General features: G+C 47.4%; 1 protein-coding gene across 1 annotated transcript in view; it reads left to right on the top strand.

Annotated features, from left to right (window-relative positions):
* LOC119967040 (leucine-rich repeat and fibronectin type-III domain-containing protein 2) overlaps positions 1-11322 on the top strand; it is a 145817-nt gene extending 134495 nt beyond the window's left edge. Inside the window, exon 3 of the mRNA XM_038799052.1 lies at positions 8598-11322. Within this exon, the coding sequence (XP_038654980.1) occupies positions 8598-9501 (904 nt within the window). The 3' untranslated portion in view covers positions 9502-11322. The remainder of the gene's footprint in view (positions 1-8597) is intronic.
* The last annotated feature ends 9084 nt before the right edge of the window (positions 11323-20406 follow it).

Below are 20406 nucleotides of genomic sequence, written 5' to 3'. Positions count from 1 at the left end.
AGCGTTCAGACTATTAAAATGAATGTCCTCCCATAGTTTTAATTTCATTTTAAGTATCTCCCCACTTTCCTCCCTAAATCCTTTCTTGTAAGAATTAACAAGTTAGTGTCCTTGTCTATTTGAGCGGGCAAGATCCCAAGGATCTGTAGGACATTTCTCAAGAGGGACAGACAGTCAGGTGCTTTAGCTTGACCCAATTTGTTATTTTATTATTGGGCTGTCGATATTGAGGAAATGCTGGGGTGGCTTCGTGATCCACGCTCTATACTGGGGGCAAATGGAGGCGGATTAGTTTGGGTGCTACCGTGACTGCCTCACTTCCATTCTCTCCTGCACGATTTTCCTCGAAGACGGTGGTGAGGTCCTCACTGAGAATCTGGAAGCCGTTCAGGCATCAGTTTAAATTGAGCTCCATGTCGTTGTTGGCCCCTATCTGAGGTGATCATCTCTTTGTGCCGTGGGCTTGGACATTTAGGACATGGGAGGGGAAGGTCTGCAAAGGTTTGGGGTTTGTTCGTGGAGGGAAGGTTTGCCAGTTTTGAGGAGCTGTCGGGACAATTTCAACTTCTTGCGATCAATTTGTTCAGATACTTGCAGTTTTGTGATTTTTTTGCGAAAGACTATTCCTTCTTTTCCAATGGCACCATCGTCCTCCCTGTTGAAGAGGATTTTATCTTTGGCCAGGTCTTGTGGAAGGACTATTTTGGGTATTTATGGTCAGGTCATATCAGTGGAGTCGGCTCGGCTGGATGAGGTGAAGGTGAAATGGGAGGGTCAATTGGCTCCTATTGCGCTTGGCTTAGATTGATCGAATACAAGACGGTGCACAGGGCTCATCTGACAAAGGCAAGGATGAGTGTTTGTTTTCAGAGGTGGATGGCAGGTGTGCGTGGTGTTCTCGGGGATGGCTAATAATACGCCTATGTTCTGGTGGTCGTGCCCCAAGTTGCCAAACTTTTGGATCTCTTTCTTTGACACTACGTCAGAGATCCTTAATGTTGAATTGGAGCCTTGTCCGCTGGTGGCCATTTTCAGGGGTTTTGGACTCGCCAGTGCTGCAGGTGAGGTGAAGGTGGATGTCCTCGCCTTTGCCTCGTTAATAGTGCGGAGGTGAGTTCTGCTTGGGTGGAGGTCTCCTACTCTGCCCTTTGTCCTGGTTTGGTTGGATGACTTCATGGATTTTCTACAGTTGTTAGGGGGTTGGTGGAAGGTTATACCTAAGATCGCAGCCATTTATTTTCGTATTTAAGGAGTTAGTTGTATAAGATGTTTTTTAGTTAAATGGCGGTGGGTAGGATTGGATGCATTTTTGTTTACTGATTGTGATCTTTTTACATCGTTACTTGAAGCATTACTTTGTTCGATTATTTTGTTTGAAATAAAAAGTTGTCAATAAAAAAATATATATTTTTTAATTCTTTCATATGATGTGGGTGTCGCTGGTAAGGCCAACATTTGTTACCATCCCTAATTTCCTTTGATAAGGGGCAGTGAGCTGCCTTCTTGAACCGCTGCAGTCCATGTGATGTAGGCACACCCACTATGCTGTTAGAGAGGGAGTACCAGGATTTTGACCCACAACAGGAATGGCGATGTATTTCCAAGTCAGGATGGTGGGTACCTTGGAGGGAACATGCAGGTGGTGGTGTCCCCATGCATTTGCTGCCCTCGTCTTTCTCGGTGATAAGTGGGTTTAACTGGTTTTGTCACACGAGCCATTGATAAGTGGCTGCAGTGCAACTGGGAAATGGTACCCACACTGCTGTTACTGTGCACCAATGGTGAAGGAAGTAGACTTGATAAAATGGGTTCCAACCAAGAGGGCTGATTTGTCCTGAAAGATCCACCAGGCTGATTCCTGGGATGGCAGGATTGTCGTATGAGGAGAGATTGGGTCAACTGGGCCTGTACTTACTGGAATTTAGAAGAATGAGAGGGAATCTCATTGAAATGTGTAAAATTCTGAGAGGGCTGAACAGACTGGATTCAGGGATGCTGTTCCCTCTGGCTGGCTTACAGAGTAGGCCATTTAGAACTGGGACAAAGAGAAACCTCTTCGCTTAGAGGGTGGTGAATCTGTGGAATTCTCTATGTGGGAACACTGTGCAGACAAACCACTGGATTATTTAAGAAGGGAATAGATAGATTTTGAGGCTTCAAAGGTGTCAAGGGGTATAATGAAAATGAAAATCGCTTCTTGTCACAAGTAGGCTTCAAATTAAGTTACTGTGAAAAGCCCCTAGTGGCCACATTCCGGCGCCTGTTCGGGGAGGCTGGTGCGGAAATTGAACCGTGCTGCTGTCCTGCCTTGGTCTGCTTTCAAAGCCAGCGATTTAGCCCTGTGCTAAGTATGTGGAGAGAACGGGAGTAAGGGGTTGAGATAGAGGATCAGCCATGATCATGTTGAATGGAGAAGCAGACTTGGTGAGCTCAATGGCCTACTTCTGCTCCCATTTTCTGTTTGTATGAAAGGGGTCGAGCTACTGGAGTGTTGTTGGAGCTGAGCTTATTGAGACAAGAGGAGAGTATTCTATTACACTCCTAACCTGTGACTTACAGATGGTGGACAGGCTTTGGAGAGTCACAAAGTGAGTTACAACCTATTAGTAGGAACAGTGGAACTTCGAAACAGGAGTAAGTCATTCAGCTCCCCAGGCCTCTTCCACCATTCAGTTTGGCCATGATTAATCTTCATGTTAGTTCCAACTGCAGGTGGAGTGTCATTTGTCTGAAACATTTTGGATTTCAGGTAGTTTGGGTTTTCAGATACCACAAATAAACCTAGATTGCGTATGCCTAAGCCGAGGCTAGTTTTATTCCAAAGTGAATAAAATGGGCTAGAGAATTAAGATGTATCACTGAATAATAAATAATAAGTTTCGTTTTGACATATTCACCATAATAAAATCGCACCAAAGGTCAATGAGGTTCAGAAAAAGTAGTTTTTGGAAGTGCTTGGTTTTTGGATGAAGGATAAGTGACCCGTATCTACCTTGGTTTCATAACCTTTAATACATCAGCCGAACAGAAATGTGTCAATCTCCGCTTTGACATTTTTAGTTGACCTCCTAGCCTCAGCAGCTGGTTGGAGAAGGAAATTTCTGGCTTGCCGATCTGCTCTGTGTGGAGACGTGCTTGATGACAGCACGCCTACATCTCGAGTACTGTGCACAGTTTCACTCTCCTTATTTAAGGAAGGACATAATTGCATTCAAAGTAGACAAGGTTCACTCAAAGGATCCCCTGGAATGAGGGAGTTATTTTAGGAGGAAGGATTGGATAGATGAGGACAATTTCCAATGGAATTTAGAGAAAACGAGAAGCGACCTTATTGAAACATATGCGGCTGGATCCTCCATTTGGGAGACGATGCGCTGATGCCGGCGTGAGAATAGTGGCGTTTTGCGCCCGAAGAAATGGCGCAAAACCTCCACCAATCCTCTGTCTGGTGGGGGGGGGGGGGGGCGAGCAGGCACGCAGCGTAGAGCCCCCGGCTCCAACTGCGGATCCGGCCGGAGAATAGCACACGTGCCCCACGCCATCGGGAACCCAGCCCATCGGGGCGGAGCAGCAGGGGAGGGCCTAAGGTAACGTCCTGAGATTGTCCCGACTGCGCGCGCGTACTCGCGTGCCGTTTTGGAGGGGGCGGAGCATCGCAAAACTGACGCCGCCCCCGATTTTGCCGCTAACTGGGATCCCCGCCGATCGCCGAACGCGATTTCGGCATCGGAAACCGGAGAATCCCGGCCATAACGTCCTGAGGCTTTGTATAGTCATAGAACATAGAACAGTACAGCACAGAACAGGCCCTTCGGCCCTCAATGTTGTGTCGAGCCTTGTCCAAAACCAAGATCAAGCTATCCCACTCCCTTTCATTCTGGTGTGCTCCATGTACCTATCCAATAACCACTTGAAAGTTCCTAAAGTGTCCGACTCCACTCTCATAGCAGGCAGTCCATTCCACACCCTAACCACTCTCTGAGTAAAGAACCTACCTTGGACATCCCTCCTGAACCTTATAGTTATTCCCCCTTGTAACAGCTACATCCGCCCGAGGAAATAGTCTCTGAACATCCACTCTATCTATCTCCCTCATCATCTTATAAACCTCTATTAAGTCGCCTCTCATCCTCCTCTGCTCCAAAGAGAAAAGCCCTAGCTCCCTCAACCTTTCCTCATAAGACCTATCCTGCAAACCAGGCAGCATCCTGGTAAATCTCCTTTGCACCCTTTCCAATGCTTCCACATCCTTCCTATCGTGAGGTGACCAGAATTGCACACAATACTCTAAATGTGGTCTCACCAGGGTCATGTATAGTTGCAGCGTAACCCCGCAGCTCTTAAACTCAAACACAACCCCTGAATTGGAACTTTGACAACTACTGCAATGCACATCACCACTTTCTGTGTGACCTTTCAAGGTGTCTTATGGAAAGTACATTGAGGAGGTTTGAACTCGGTTCCTGCAAAGCTAGCGAACATATGAATTGCCCTCGAGAAGATGGTGGTGAGCTGCTTTCTTGAACCGCTCGCGATTGACTTCTGCAGCAGTTAGTTGCAACTGAGTGGTTTGCTGGGCCACATGCGCGGGGAGTTTAGAGTCAACCACATTGCTGAGGGTCTGGAGTCACACGAAGGCCAGACCAGGTAATAACAGCAGATTTCCTTCCGTCAATTAAGAATCTGTCTAGCTCAGCCTTCAGAACATTCAATGACCCTGCCTCTGCCACTCTCTGGGGAGTCTCACCAATGACCCTGCCTCTGCCACTCTCTGGGGAGTCTCACCAATGACCCTGCCTCTGCCACTCTCTGGGGAGTCTCACCAATGACCCTGCCTCTGCCACTCTCTGGGGAGTCTCACCAATGACCCTGCCTCTGCCACTCTCTGGGGAGTCTCACCAATGACCCTGCCTCTGCCACTCTCTGGGGAGTCTCACCAATGACCCTGCCTCTGCCACTCTCTGGGGAGTCTCACCAATGCCCTTCCAGCTATCTCAACACAGATAGTTATATTTCTGATTTTTTAAAAACTGGTTAAAGGGTTATGGGAACAGGTAGGGAGGTGGATTTGAGACCAGGAAGAGATCAGCCATGATCTGATTGAATGGTGGAGCAGGCTCGAAGAGCTGAACTGCCTACTTCTGCTCCTAGTTCCTATGTTCCTAACTACAGGAAAACGTCCCTACTTCTCTATCCCCTTCCCCTTGCAATCAGTACCAGCATTCTATTTGCCTGCTGAATGTCTGCACCAGCTTTCTAACCGTTTATGATTCATGTACCAGGACACCCAGATCCCTCTGTCTGACAGCATCTGCAGTTTTTTCTCCATTTTAATAACATGCTGCTTTTCTAGTCTTCCTCCTGAGGTGGAAAACCCCACATTATAGTTCATCCACCCAAATTATGCCCACTCACTTGACTTATCAATATCGTCCTTTGCTGAATCTTTGAGGCCTGCTTATAATTGGCTTTCCCACCTATCCTTACATTGTCAGTGATTGGTGGTCACAGAACAAAGAAAAGTACAGCATAGGAACAGGCCCTTCGGCCCTCCAAACCTGTGCCAATCATAACGCCCTAACAAAAAAAACCTTCTGCCCTTACTCAGTCCGTAACCCTCTATTTCCTCCCTATTCATGTACCCATCCAGATGCCTCCTAAATGGTGATAATGTGCCTGTTTCCACCACATCCTCTGGCAGCGCGTTCCAGGCACCACCACTCTCAGCGTGAAAAACCTACCCCGCACATCTCCCTTAAACTTTCCCCCTCTCACCTTAAACCTGTGCTCCCTTGTAATTTACACTTCCACCCTTGGAAAAAGCCTCTGACTATCATAGATTCACAGAATTTATACTGCAGAAGGAGGCCATTCGGCCATCCGGTCTGCACCGGCCCTTGGAAAGAGTACCCTACCCAAGCCCACACCTCCACCCTGTCCCAGTAACCCCACCTAACCTTATGTTTTTGGACACTGAGGGCAATTTAGTATGGCCAATCCATCTAACCTGCACATCTTTGGACTGTGGGAGGAAACCGGAGCACCCGGACGAAACTCAGGTAGACATGAGGAGAATGTGCAGACTCTGCACAGACAGTGACCCAAGTCGGGAATCGAACCTGGGACCCTGGAGCTGTGAAACAATCATGCTAACCACTGTGCTACTGTGCATGGCCAGCCTGTCTATGCCTTTCAATTTTGTAGATCTCTATCATTTCTCCCCTCGGTCTCTGTCTTTCCAGTGAAAGGACACCCAGGTCTCGTTGCATATTTCCTTCTTCTAATTTATGGTCATTCAGATAATAGTCGGCCTTCTCGTTTTTGATACCAAAGTGGATAATCGCACATTTACCCAAATTATACTGCATCAGCCATTCATTTACCCGCTCACTCAACTTGTCCAAATCACACTGAAGGATCAATCATCTTCCAGAATTCTATTGGTGGTTATCTCTCGAATTCTATAGATTCTGGAACAGTTCCTGCAGATCGGAAGGTAGCTAACGTAATTCCACTATTTGAAAAGGGAGGTAGAGAGAAAACAGGGAATTATAGACCACTCAGCCTGACATCAGTAGTGGGGAAAATTCTAGACTCCATTAGCAAACATTTTATAGCAGAGCACTTAGAAAACAGTGGCAGGATCGGACAGGGTCGGCATGGATTTATGAAGGGGAATTCATGCTTGACAAATCTGCTGGAATTCTTTGAGGATGTAACTAGTTGATGATGGCGAGTCAGGGGATGTGGTTTATTTGAACTTTCAGAAGGCTTATGACAAACGCATAAGAGGTTAGCGTGTAAAATTAAAGCACATGAGATTGGGGATAGTTTTGAGAAGGATAGAAAACTGGTTGGCAGACGGTAGACAAATAGTAGGAATTAACGAGTCATTTTCAAATCGGCAGTGAATAGTGGGGTGTGACAGGGATTGGTGCTAGGACCCCAGCTATTCACAATATTTTTGTGAGGGCCACGAAGAATCCAGCACAAGTTTTCAGGATACAAAGAAATAACATTTATTTTCAGTAACATATATACAACAGCAGCAGCAACTTCCCTTGCTGCTCACTCCTCTCTCTCTGCTGGTTCCAAACTGGCCAGCTCTATTTATGCAGGGAGTCTGCTAATGATTTCTCCGCCCCCCTCATTGGGGAAGCTCATACTCCCACAGGATTGTGGGATTGTCATTAGACCCCAGCCAATGGTAAGCAGGCAGGTTATAACAAATATATATTAATGATTTAAATGAGGGAACAAAATGTAATCTCTCCAAGTTTGCAGATGACACCAAGTTGGGTGGGAGGGTGAGTTGTGAGGAGGATGCAGAGATCCTTCAGTGTGATTTGGACAAGTTGAGTGAGTGGGGAAATGAATGGCAGATGTAGTATAATTTGTATAAATGTGAGGTTATCCACTATGGTAGCAAAAGCGAGAAGGCAGATTATTATCTGAATGGCCATAGGTTAGGAGAGGTGAATGTGCAACGAGAGCTGGGTATCCTCGTATACCGGTCGCTGAAGGTAGCATGCAGGTGCAGCAAGGGGTAAAGAAGGCAAATGGTATGCAGGCCTTCATTGCTAGAGGATTCGGGTGCAGGTGCAGAGATGACTTGCTGCAATTAACAAGGGCCTTGGTGGAGCCACACCTGGAATATTGTGTGCAGTTTTGCTCTCCTTATCGGAGGAAGGATGTTCTTGCTACAGAAGGAGTGCAATGACAGTTTACCAGCCTGATTCCTGGGATGGCGGGGGTGATGCATGAGAAGGGATTGAGTCGGTTAGGGTTGGAGAAGAATGAGGGGAGATCTCATAGAAACCTATAAAATTCTAACAGGACTAGACAGGGTAGATGCAAGAAGGATGTTCCTGATGGTGTCCAGAACCAGGGGTCACAGTCTGAGATAGACCATTTAGGACAGCACGGTAGCATTGTGGATAGCACAACTGCTTCACAGCTCCAGGGTCCCAGGTTCGATTCTGGCTTGGGTCACTGTCTGTGCGGAGTCTGCACATCCTCCCCGTGTGTGCGTGGGTTTCCTCTGGGTGCTCCGGTTTCCTCTCACAGTCCAAAGATGTGCAGGTTAGGTGGATTGGCCATGATAAATTGCCCTTAGTGTCCAAAATTGCCCTTAGTGTTGGGTGGGGTTACTGGGTTATGGGGATAGGGTGGAGGTGTTGACCTTGGGTAGGTTGCTCTTTCCAAGAGCCAGTGCAGACTCGATGGGCCAAATGGCCTCCTTCTGCACTGTAAATCCTATGACAGAGATGGTGAGAAATTTCTTCACTCAGAGAGTGATGATCCGGTGGAATTCGTTACTGCAGGAAGTAGTTGAGGCGAAAACATTGTATGTTTTCAAGAAGGAGTTAAGAGATAACACTTTGGGTGAAGGGAATCAAAGAATATGGGGGGTAAGGAGAGATCAGGATATTGAACTTGATGATAAGCCATGATGATAATGAATGGTGGAACAGGCTCGAAGTGCCAAATGGCCTCCTCCTGCTCCTATTTGCTATGTTTCCATAGTTCAATGAGGCATGAAGGCATTATGAATACAATTTTCACAAGGTTAATCATGTTGCTGTTACTTTTTTCAGGATGATCCCGGCCTCGAATAAAGCCTTCATTGTGAAGAATTTGGTGTCCGGATCTCGTTACGACCTTTGTGTCCTGGCGATATGGGATGATACGGCCACCACCCTCACTGCCACTAACGTGGTAGGATGCATCAAGTTCATGACCAGAGAGGATTATAGTCAGTGTAAATCCTTCCACAGCCACTTCCTAGGTGGGACCATGATCCTGGTCATCGGGGGAATTATTGTCGCCTCTCTGCTGGTCTTCATCATCACTCTGATGCTCAAGTACAAGTTCTGCAATGGCCAGGAGAAGATGGCCACTGTCAGCGATGAGTGCTCGCAGACGACGGCAGCTTTCCCCATCCACAATGGCATTCTGCCGCAGTTCAACCCCAAGATGGTGGGCCAGGACGAACTGCTGGAGTTCAACTGTGGCTCCCTCCACAGCAGCCTGTCCTCGTCCACGGGCTCGAGCCAAGACTGCTACAGCCTCCACAGTGACAGCAGCACCCTCTCCCGAAAGTGGCGATCCACATCCAGGTCCAGGCACAACATCGACCGCCTAATGGGGGCCTTTGCCTCCCTCGACTTGAGGTGCCAGCGCAAGGAGGAGGACTACAACTCCAAGGCATCCACCCTGGCCCACTACTCGGACAAGGAGCCCCTGCTAGGCCGCAGCGAGTCCAGGCTCAATAAGCTCCTCACGCTGCCCATGGAAGGGAAGACTCGGCGCAGTCACTCATTCGACATGGGCGACTTCGCCTCCACCCAGTGCTACAGCTACCCCAAAAAGATCACCAACATTTGGACTAAGAGGAGCCTGTCGGTCAACGGCGTGCTCGTGCAGTACGACGAGGATGACCTCGAGATCACCAAAGGGGTGTACTCCAGCTCGGACTGGGTGATGGAGAGCACGGTTTAAAGGAGGACTTGGTCAGGACTGACGTGAAACCTACTGTGAGAGGAAAAGCCGTTGTGGGGGTTGCGGGTGTGGGGGGGGAGGGGGGAAGGCGGATGAGGAGAGCGGGTGGAGGCGGGTTTTGAGTGCTTCGAGGAATGACGGGTGACTTGGCAGGAAATAAAATGCCAGGAGATTTGATGAATGCAAAGTGATGCTCATGGCTTCAGAAACGGAAACAGTACCATTTTTTGTCCATGATCCTTTCATAATGCACGTTGCGTCAGCCGACAACCCGTAACAAAACAAATCGGTGCCAGATCTTAACTGTGCAACCTTAACCGGTCTCATTCTGAGTGTAACACATAAATGGACCCGTTATTGCGTCATGGCCAGTATCACAATTAGCTGCAGCTCCCGGACTGAGACCAAAGTAAAGGAAAGGGAGGTTGTAATGTGAGCACAATGTCAGTTTTCAATGGCACTGCAGTGCCAAAAACAAATGAGATGTTCAGCTCCCCCCCCCCCCCCACCTCCCCTTCGCCACCCCATCCTTACTTTTGTTTCTCTCTTCCCCCTCCTGAAGGCATTGACTCTTGCTGGGGTCGGGGGTTCCACGGGTGCTGGCTGCCCACTGGGTACCTCCTTGACGAGGCTATTCAGTGCCTGACTCCGGTCAGTCGTCAGGCCACTGAAGACCGGAGGGTGCGTCATGCCCAAAAGGCTCCAAGGGGTAAACGGGATTGTGCGTTTTTGCACTGGGAGACATGAAATGTAAAACGAAGGAAACCACGGTTAGTTTGTACAAGATGTTGAGCAGGCCACAGGCGAGGGCAGCCATACCAAAACAGAGGGTCGGAGAAGCGGTCGATACCAGAAATACAAGGTCACAGTTACCAAGGAATGCTCGTCTGTGTTCACTGGAAAAGAAAGGTGATCTACTTTATTGAAATAGTGAAAGATTTTGAGAGGATTAACTACACAGGACCTCCAGCACAGATATTCAGCCTAACTGGTCTTTGCCCATGTTTATGTTCCACACAAGCACCCTCCCCAATCCTCTTCACCGAACTCTATCGGTATATGATTCTATTCCTTTTTCCCTCACGTAGTTATCTATCTTCCCCTGAAGTGTATCTGTCCTATTTGCCTTAACTACTCTCTGTGGTAGTGGGCTCTACATTCTAACCACTCTCTGGGTGAAGAAAGCTCTCCAGCATTCATTTTTTGGGGGGATTTATTGCTGACTAAGATCACATTTGCAGCCCGTGGTTTTGATCTACCCCAAAGGTACAGACATCTTCCCTCCGTCCATCCGATCAAACTCCTGGATAATCTGATAAGCACTCTGTTAGGGTCACCCCCCACCTCGGCCTTTTTTTCCGGAAAATGAAAAGTTTTTGTCACCGATTGAAAAATCATTAACAAGACTCAGAACAAAGACGACGAGCCGGAATTGAAAGGAATGCTTTCACGCAGAGGGTCACTGGATGGTAGAGCATGTTTCACTCCAAGTGGAAATTGATGCTGAGATTTACAAGTATTATAGGGAACTAGATATTTCAAAAGGAGGAGGATGAAAGGACTATATAACAGTCCATACAAAAGCAGTGACCAGTGGACACAATGGTTAGCTCCCAGGAGCAGGGGGGCTGATTTATTTTCCCCCTCTCCAGCTCCTACACCCACTCCTGGTGCGGTAGTTAAAGCTGGGTCTTGGCAGTTGTTTATGACTCAGTACCACACTGCCTTACCAGTTAAGCCTTTAATTGCTTCAAAGAGTTATTCTGATCGCCCCTGAGAAACAGAGGATTAAATATAGTCAAATCAGAGAGGGGTTGTTGGTGGGGGGGGGGGGGGGGGGGGGGGGGGGGGGGGGGCGGTAGCAGATAATATAAGTTGAGGCAGCCATTTCGAATTTGGGCCTACTCCTTCATTCATGGCTTAACTGTACCTCAGCTCCATTCATCCACTTTTCTCCCTCACCCTTCACACTCTTACTTCACATATAGAACATAGAACAGCACAGAACAGGCCCTTCGGCCCTCGATGTTGTGCCGAGCAATGATCACCCTACTCAAACCCACATATCCACCCTATACCCGTAACCCAACAACCCCCCCCCCTTAACCTTTAGGACACTACGGGCAATTTAGCATGGCCAATCCACCTAGCCACATATATCTCATGACCAATCTTGAAAGCTTCAGAGGCCTTTTTTTGGGGGGAGGGTGGCAGGGGAGAGCGCAGAAAATGAGGTGTTAAAAACGAGCCGAGTATCCTACAGGGGAGATTGGCGGATGTTCCAAAGTAAGGCGATAAAATCCTAAAATTAGACGTAGGCTATTGGGGGATGACATCAGGAAGCTCTTCGCAGTGGGTCAGTCCTCCCCAATCATGCTGCACCTTTGCTTGTTACGGCCATCTTTCTGGAATTCTCCAAAGCAGGCATGTGGGAGAACATGTTTAACAGATGCTCATTTCCTTTCATTCCACCTGCCTTTGGTAGGTTGCCTGCATCCTGATGAAATGTCTGCTATGTCAGTATTAATCTGAGGGGATTTTTTCTTACGTTCTCTTATTATGGTAGTATAATGGTTATGTTACTGGACTGGATATATAGAGACTTTGGGTGGCCCCACCAGAGGCGACTTCTTGTCTTGCTGAAAACACCCACCCATCCTCCTCCCCCCCCCCCCCCCCCCCCCCCCCCCCCCCCGGGTGGGTTCCCTAGCAGTGGGATGGACAAGCCATGCAAAACCCCACAGACATCATCATGACCGGAAAATGCCACCAGCAGCCAATGGCTAGATGCCTCTACTGTGGGAAAACATGACTTGGGGTGGGGTGGGTTGGGGGGGGGGGGGGGAATCCCACCCGTGAGTTCAAATTTTCAAAGCTTAGCAAGCATGATAAAGACCATGTATGGCCGTAAGAGCTCACCTGGTTCACTAATGCCCTTTAGCGAGGGAAATAGGGCAGCACGGTAGCATTGTGGATAGCACAATTGCTTCACAGTTCCAGGGTCCCAGGTTCGATTCTCGGCTGGGTCACTGTCTGTGCGGAGTCTGCACATCCTCCCCGTGTGTGCGTGGGTTTCCTCCGGGTGCTCCGGTTCCCTCCCACAGTCCAAAGATGTGCAGGTTAGGTGGATTGGCCAGGCTAAATTGCCCTTAGTGTTGGGTGGGGTTACTGGGTTATGGGGATAGGGTGGAGGTGTTAACCTTGGGTAGGGTGCTCTTTCCAGGAGCCGGTGCAGACTCGATGGGCCAAATGGCCTCCTTCTGCACTGTAAATTCTATGTAAAAAAAAACAAATCGCCATCCTCGCCCAGTCTGGTCTGCTCTGCATTTGACGCCAGACACACAGCAAATGTGGTTGACCCTTAATTGCCTTTCTGAGATGGTCCAGCAAAGCTACTCAGTTGTATCAACCGCTGCAGAAAAATGTAACTGTCACATGGTCCGAGGCAGGTTTAGAAAGAGCCTCGCCCCCAACTTCCCCAAGGGTAATTCAGGGTGGGGATTAAGTGCTACCCTTACTAGTGAGACCCAGCCACAATGGATAAATGAATACATTTCCACACCCACCTCAACAGAACTTTCTTTCCTCCTCCTTTATTTCCAGTCACTTACTCTGCTGTGCCCTCCCACAGTCACCCTGCAGGTTCATCAACCAATTCTGACTGGTTCCTTATATAATGTACACACGTGCATTTCCCATTCAGACAGACCAGCAATAGAAGCTCTGGTTCCTCCCCCCCCCCCCCCCCCCCCCCCCCCCCCCCGGCCACTTCGGCCCCCCTCCCCACCCATCCCTCTAATGTGTGTGGGCACTGAGGCCAATCCCTTGACCACCCTCACTGAGAACCTATCCCAGAAAAGAATGCAAACCCTGGACCCTCCTGGTGAATCAGGACCATAATGGAGCACTGGTGGGTTAAAGAAGAGCTAACAAGCAGATAGACGTGAAGGAAGGCTGAGAGACACAGGATGTAATCTGAGTGAAACCTCCCATTAGAACATGTCGGGTGATTGAAGAATTTAAATGAATGAGTTTCCTCCTTAAAGAATGAAGATGCACAACTACCAAGCAGGCATATCCACATGACCCATATATATATACACATGTACCAGAGACATACCCGCAATCACATAGACAAACACACATATAACACATGTACCAGACAAATACCCGCAATCACATCGAAAAACACATGTACTAGACACATACTGCCCAATCACATTGAAGCACACGCACATATAGAATCATAGACAATAAAATCATAGAATTACTACAGTGCAGAAGGAGGCCATTCAGCCCATCAAGTCTACACCGACCCTCCAAAAAAGCACCCTACCTAGGCCCACTCCAGCGCCCTATCCCCATAACCCTGGTTAACATGCATATGTTTGGGAACTAAAGGGCAATTTAGCATGGCCAATCCACCTAATTTGCACATCTTTGGACTGTGGGAGGAAACCGGAGCACCCGGAGGAAACCTACGCAGACATGGGGAGAACGTGCAGACTCCACATGGACAGTCACCCAAGGCCGGAATTGAACCCGGTTCCCTGGTGCTGTGAGGCAGAAGTGCTAGCCACTGTGCTACTGTGCCACCCCGAACACACATGTATGCATACCGTGAATCACATATGAACACACACATTGACCACACACACATATCAACACATGCATACACCCATTGCATGCCACCCGGGCACACCTGATCTACACCTTCCACCAGAGCACATACTTCACCCATAAACGTATGCTCGTCGAATTGCTACGGGAGCTGCATCTGTTCACATTGAGTGTTTTACAATCGTACAATGCCACCTGAGTACATTGATCAAACAAAAACAAGCACTGGCACTATAAAATGAAAAGTGAAGTTAATCCTGCCTTGCAGTCACTGTTGTCAAACACACGTGGGGTTGATGCTGAGTGAAGGGCTTTCCTCTTGCACAGAAGCAGAATCTCACACAGAGCCAACAACACAAGCATCAGGCCACTGAAGTGATGTCTCACTGGTAGCTCAAATCTGGGCCACATGGTCAGGTCTGAGCCTGTGACGCTGAGTATGTACTGCTTGAAAACAATTGAATGTGCGGACATTTGAACCTCCCCCACCCAAGTGATGACTCTGCTTTCATTCCAGAAAAAAGGCTGCCTCCCTTTTTTTGCAGGATGTTGCAAAGCAGCCCTGGGGATTTTATGTACGGGCTTTGATCTTTGTTTTGCTGAGTAAGCAGTCTTTCGAGTGTTAATCTGAAATCTTTTGTTTCCATGTACACTCTTGGTTCAAAAATCTATGGAATGCCGCATCAATAAGAGACTTTTAAGAAGCTGCAAAGGAAGTAGCAGAATGGAGACTCTTCCGATCTGAGCATCTATTGATTTGGCTCCAGGTCATATCAACACACAGGAGGATAAATAGCAAAGGAAGTCAAACATGAGGGGAGTCATGGGGGCGAAAAGGGAGGGTGGATACGTGTCCAAGAATCACTTGACCTCACAACCCTCTCCCTCTACTGTGCACTTGTACGCACAGAAACTCCTTCTGATTAAGCAACACTGTTGTAAAGGAAATATAAGTGCCCCCTTGCAGGCTGCTTCAATCCAAGGGGCGCCATTACCAGCTAATAAGACGGCCATTTTGTCTGAAGCTATGGCCGAAACCTTTCCCCTGACCCTTGATGACATTCATTCGAGAAAGGGAGGATGTAGTAGGGCTGGGCCGCGGTTGACTGGCTGTGAAGATAACATATAAATATCCCTGAAAATGTTGTTGAATAATCATTAAAGTCTAGTGTATATATCTATATATAAAATATATATAAATATATATATTATATATATACTTTTTTTTTCCTTTTCCTCCAGCCCCAAACTGAAAGGCAAAATCACCCTGCGCTGTGCTCAATATCTGTCTGTTCGTGAAACTTTCTTCCGCGGGTCACCGCCTTCACTGCTTCATGACATTAGTGTTCTTTGGTCATCCCCCAGACCCTCCATTTGCGATTGCTGCTTACTCATGGACACAGTTTCTTTATCGGGGTCCAAAGGGGGGTGCCTCACACAGATTCTGTTTTGTTCTCTGACTGTCCGATGGTTTGGTTGGAAAATCGTGCTTTAATTTATTTTATACCAGGAGAGAAAAAGAATTGTATCGCGAGACTTTGTCGTAATGTAGTTTTTTTTTTAAATTTGAAAAAAATAAGAGCATTAAAGCTGCTGTGAGTGACGAGCCAGCGTACTCCATCTTTTGTGTTGTCGTTGTTACTTGACGTGGGATCAAAATCGGTTTTGGACGTCAGCACTGTGGTGATATGCATCAATGTAAATACACTCCCAACTAAGTAAACACGAGAAGGAGCACCGGAGATGTCATGACATGCAGACATGCAGCGAAGGAACACATAGAATAAGACACAACCAATTAGCAGCCAAGACACCCAGAGGTGACACTACCACAAGGGGGCATTACACAACCCATATAAAAGAACAGCACACATGCTCTTTCTCTTTCTACAGGCGACACTTAGAGAGAAGGACAGTGGCAGATCAGAAGCATCACACCCACCACGTGGTTTAGAGCAGACTGGTTAGTTAGACTGAGTTACTATAGCAAGAGTAGCAGAAGAGTCGAACTCATAGAGAACTGTGCAAATGGTTCAATAAATCACATTGAACTTACTTCAAAGTCTGGAGTATCTTTTGGTCAAAGCTGCATCGTGTTGCAGCCTGTGTTATCCCAGAGAACATAACACATCAAGCATATGGCCAGCGACTGAGGTGGGCCTGCCTGTTTGTCTCCGCACCATTTTCTTTCTCAATACAAAAGCAATAGATAATTATGGAGAGTGTTTAACGTAACAAAACATTCCACATTCCCTTTAGTGAAAGAGGTAGGTTTGAAGGAGTGTCTCAAAGGGGGAAGGGAGGCAGAGAGAGGTACAAGGAGTGAATTTGATAGCTTGGGCACTGAGCCATTGAAGGCACGCCTGCCAATGGCGAGTAATTAAAATCAGCGATACTCGAGGCCAGACTGAGAGAAACACAGATATCTGGCTTCAATGGTAAGTGTCTGAATCAGTACTCCAGTTAGTGGGGTAGTAATAGCAAGCTGCTTTTTTACGGGCTGTTTAGAATTCTCCATCCAGAAACGGGCAGCACGGCGGCACAGTGGTTAGCATTGCTGCCTTGCCGTGCCAGGGACCCAGGTTTGATTCTGACCTCAGGTGACTGTGTGGAGTCTGCACGTTCTCCCTGTGCCTTCGTGGGGTTTCCTCCGGGAGCTCCGGTTTCCACCCACAGTCCAAAGATGTGCAGGGTAGGTGGACTGGCCATGGTAAATTACCCTAATTGTCCAAAGGTTGGGTGGGGTCACGGGGATAAAGTGGGAGATTGAGCCTAGGTAGGGTGCTCTTTCAAAGGATCAGTGCAGACTTGATGGGCCGAATGGAGGGATTCTATGAAATAGTAAAAGCCAGTAGCAGCTATCCCTCCTGTTGTCTGACCCTGCGAGATCTTGCTGGGCACTCCATTGACCTACATAATGACAGGCAGGGCTGCTTAATGTTATTCAATGCTCTTCAAAGGACCAAATTCCGCGGGAGTTCCCACACCTACTCTAGCAGGAGATCTGGGAAATCCCAGGGGAAGTGGTGGTTAAGTTTTCCCTGGGCTGCTGTGCCAGGGAGTTTACACTGGGAGACTGAACAGAGCGTGGCACCAACACAATTCCAGTCCCATTGCGCTCCACAGTGTTTCCAAGGGAATTGAGAAGCATTCATATTTAACTACAAGCACATATTGCAAGGGATGCAATGAAAAAGAACAATTAAAGTGGATGAAGGTCCCTCTACAAGAATGGAAATTCTCTCCTCATTCCGTGGCCAGAGTTTTATTCTGTTCTTTAAAGAGCCTGGAATCTCAGTCGATCTGTATCTCCATGCTATTAAATTAAAATCATGGAAGTCTAACACAGTTTAACACAAGCAGATTTGCCCATTGAAATGGTGCAGGTGAGCGCTGATTAATACAGTTGTTAAGTGGAACTAATTGATTGAACCTTTGAGGCAGAGAGTCTGATGTTCCCAGACTAATTTTCATTATGAATTACAAGAAGAAAAAAAATATAGACTGAGCTGTACAATTCAAACTGGCTTAAACCAATAAATCCAATAAATATGCAATTGTCAACTGCGACTCAATTGGTCGCACATTCACTCTGATTCTGAGGGTGATGATTTCAGGACTACGCCTGGCACTTCATTCTTACGTTGGCAATGTTGGCAAGGCCAGCATTTGTTGCCCATCATCCTTGGAGTCAAACGCATTGCTGTGGGTCAGCAGTCACATGTAGGCCAGACGAGGTACAGATGGCCGAGTCCCTTCCCCAGAGGACATTAGTGAACCAGATGGGTTTTTGACAACAATCAGTGATGGTTGCATGGTTACTATTACTGAGTCTAGCTACATAATTCCAGTTTTATTCATTTGAATTTAAGTTGCGCCAGCTGCCATGGTTCATTTGGAACCACGTCCCCATAACATTCACCTTGGCTTCCAGATTACGAGTCCAGTTACTTTACCATTATGCTCCCTCAAATGGTCATAAAGGTTTCTCTGAGAGCTGTCCTAGAGGGTTAAAAGAGTGAGAGTGGGGGCAAGACTAAAGGGGGGTAAATGGTAGCACAGTGGTTAGCACATTTGCTTCACAGCTCCCGTGTCCCAGGTTCGATTCCCGGCTTAGGTCACTGTTTGTGCAGAGTCTGCGTGGGTTTCTCCCTGTGTCTGCGTGGGCTTCCTCCGGGTGTTTGACAATGGGCTTACACAAGCATAGCATGATTAGAACGCGTCAACATGGTTTTACGAAAGGGAAATCCTATTTGACAAATTTATTGGAGTTTTTTGAGAATGTGACTAGTATGCTAGATGAAGGAAAGCAGTAGACGTGTACCTGGATTACCAAAAGGCTTTCAATAATGTGCCACACAAAAGATTAATGGACAAGATAAGTGGGCATGGATTTGTGGTTAATATATTAACATGAATGGAGGAATTGTTAACATATAGAAAGCAGAATGGTCACAAATTGACTTTTTCATGTTGGCAAATAGTGAATAGTGGAGAGCCACAAGGATTAGTGCTGGGGCCTCAGCTACTTCAACCCTATATTGATGACTTAGACGAAGAGACGGAGAGTAAGATATAGAAGTTTGCTAATGATACAAAGTTAGGTGGAAAGGTAAGCTGTGGGGAGAACACAGAGAGGCTGTAAAGAGTTTAGGTGAGTGGGTAATAAAATGGCAGATGGATTACAATGTAGGGAAGTGTGAAGGCATTCACTTTGGTTGAAAGAACTGAATATTTTGAAAGAGTGATCAATTTGTAAGTGTTGCTCTTTCAAAGAGACTTGGGTGTGCTAGTACAAGGATCGTAAGAAAAAAAGTTAACATACAGATGTAGCAAGCAATTAAGAAGGCAAATGGCATGTGTCATAATATACACATAAGTATATGATGGTGCAGAGACACACACTGACTGACACACTGCAAGACCAATCAACACACACAACACAGCAGCCAATCACCAGTTCGGGCACGCTCACTATAAAACCAGAGGGCACTAGTTTTCCCGCTCATTCGGGATGCAGCCTCTGAGACAGACAGAGCCCGCAGTCAGCAGCACAAACATCCACCATGTGCTGGCAGTACAGGCTGGTCAGGTTAGGCATAGGTCTTCAATCAATCTAACATAGTGTCGACACACAGTGCAAGTATATTCAGCAACTCTTAAGTAAATAAAATAGAGTTGTACTATTACAAGTGTTGGTAGCCTGTCTATGTTCCTGCTAAGGTCAACGCAGTCTCCACAGATCCAGAGTACCCAACACATCAGCATGTTGGCCTTTATTGCGAGGGGATTGGAGAACAAGAATAAAGATCTTCCCAGAGTTAGAACATAGAACATAGAACAGTACAGCACAGAACAGGCCCTTCGGCCCTCGATGTTGTGCCGAGCCATGATCACCCTACTCAAACCTACGTAACCACCCTATACCCGTAACCCAATAACCCCCCCTTAACCTTACTTTATTAGGACACTACGGGCAATTTATCATGGCCAATCCACCTAACCCGCACATCTTTGGACTGTGGGAGGAAACCGGAGCACCCGGAGGAAACCCACGCACACACGGGGAGGACGTGCAGACTCCGCACAGACAGTGACCCAGCCGGGAATCGAACCTGGGACCCTGGAGCTGTGAAGCATTTATGCTAACCACCATGCTACCGTGCTGCCCACTTTGAAGGTTGTGTCGGGTTTGTTCAGACCACATCTGGAGCACTGTGTGTAGTTTTGGTCACCTCACTGAATAAAAGACCTTACTTGCATTGCAGGCGGTACAGCAAAAGTTCACTAAATTGCTTCCAGAGATGAGGGGGTTGTTCTATAATGAGAGGTTGAGCAGATTGGGCTTATATTCTTTGGAGCAAGGAAAATGAGAGGTGATCTCATTGTAATGTACAAGATTCTGAAAGGGTTTAATAGGGTGGACGCTGAGTGTTTATTTTCACTGGTCGGGGAATCTAAAACGCGGTGGGGGGGGGCACAGCAAATGACTTCACCTAAAGGATTGTGAATCTTTGGACGTCTCTACCACCGAGGGTTTTGGATGCTCCCGTCATTAAATAAATTGAAGATTGAGAGTGACAGATCTTTGAGGGAATCAGGCGATTATGTGGGGAACGACATTTGACCGGGCTGCCAATTGACTCAGCTCAAGGCTTCTGACCCCATCTGGGAGGACGTCCTGCCTCCTAGAGCTGTCGGTTGATCAAATTGTGGTCACCACGAGCGGTGGCCCTACTGGGACTGAAGCCAATCCCCACAGGGCGGTGACTGAGGTAAGTGTAG

The sequence above is a fragment of the Scyliorhinus canicula genome, chromosome 6 (genome assembly GCF_902713615.1).
Source record: "Scyliorhinus canicula chromosome 6, sScyCan1.1, whole genome shotgun sequence".
Lineage (NCBI taxonomy): Eukaryota > Metazoa > Chordata > Chondrichthyes > Carcharhiniformes > Scyliorhinidae > Scyliorhinus > Scyliorhinus canicula.
Note: the sequence above shows the minus strand (reverse complement) of the source record. Positions and strands in the feature narration are given on the sequence as shown.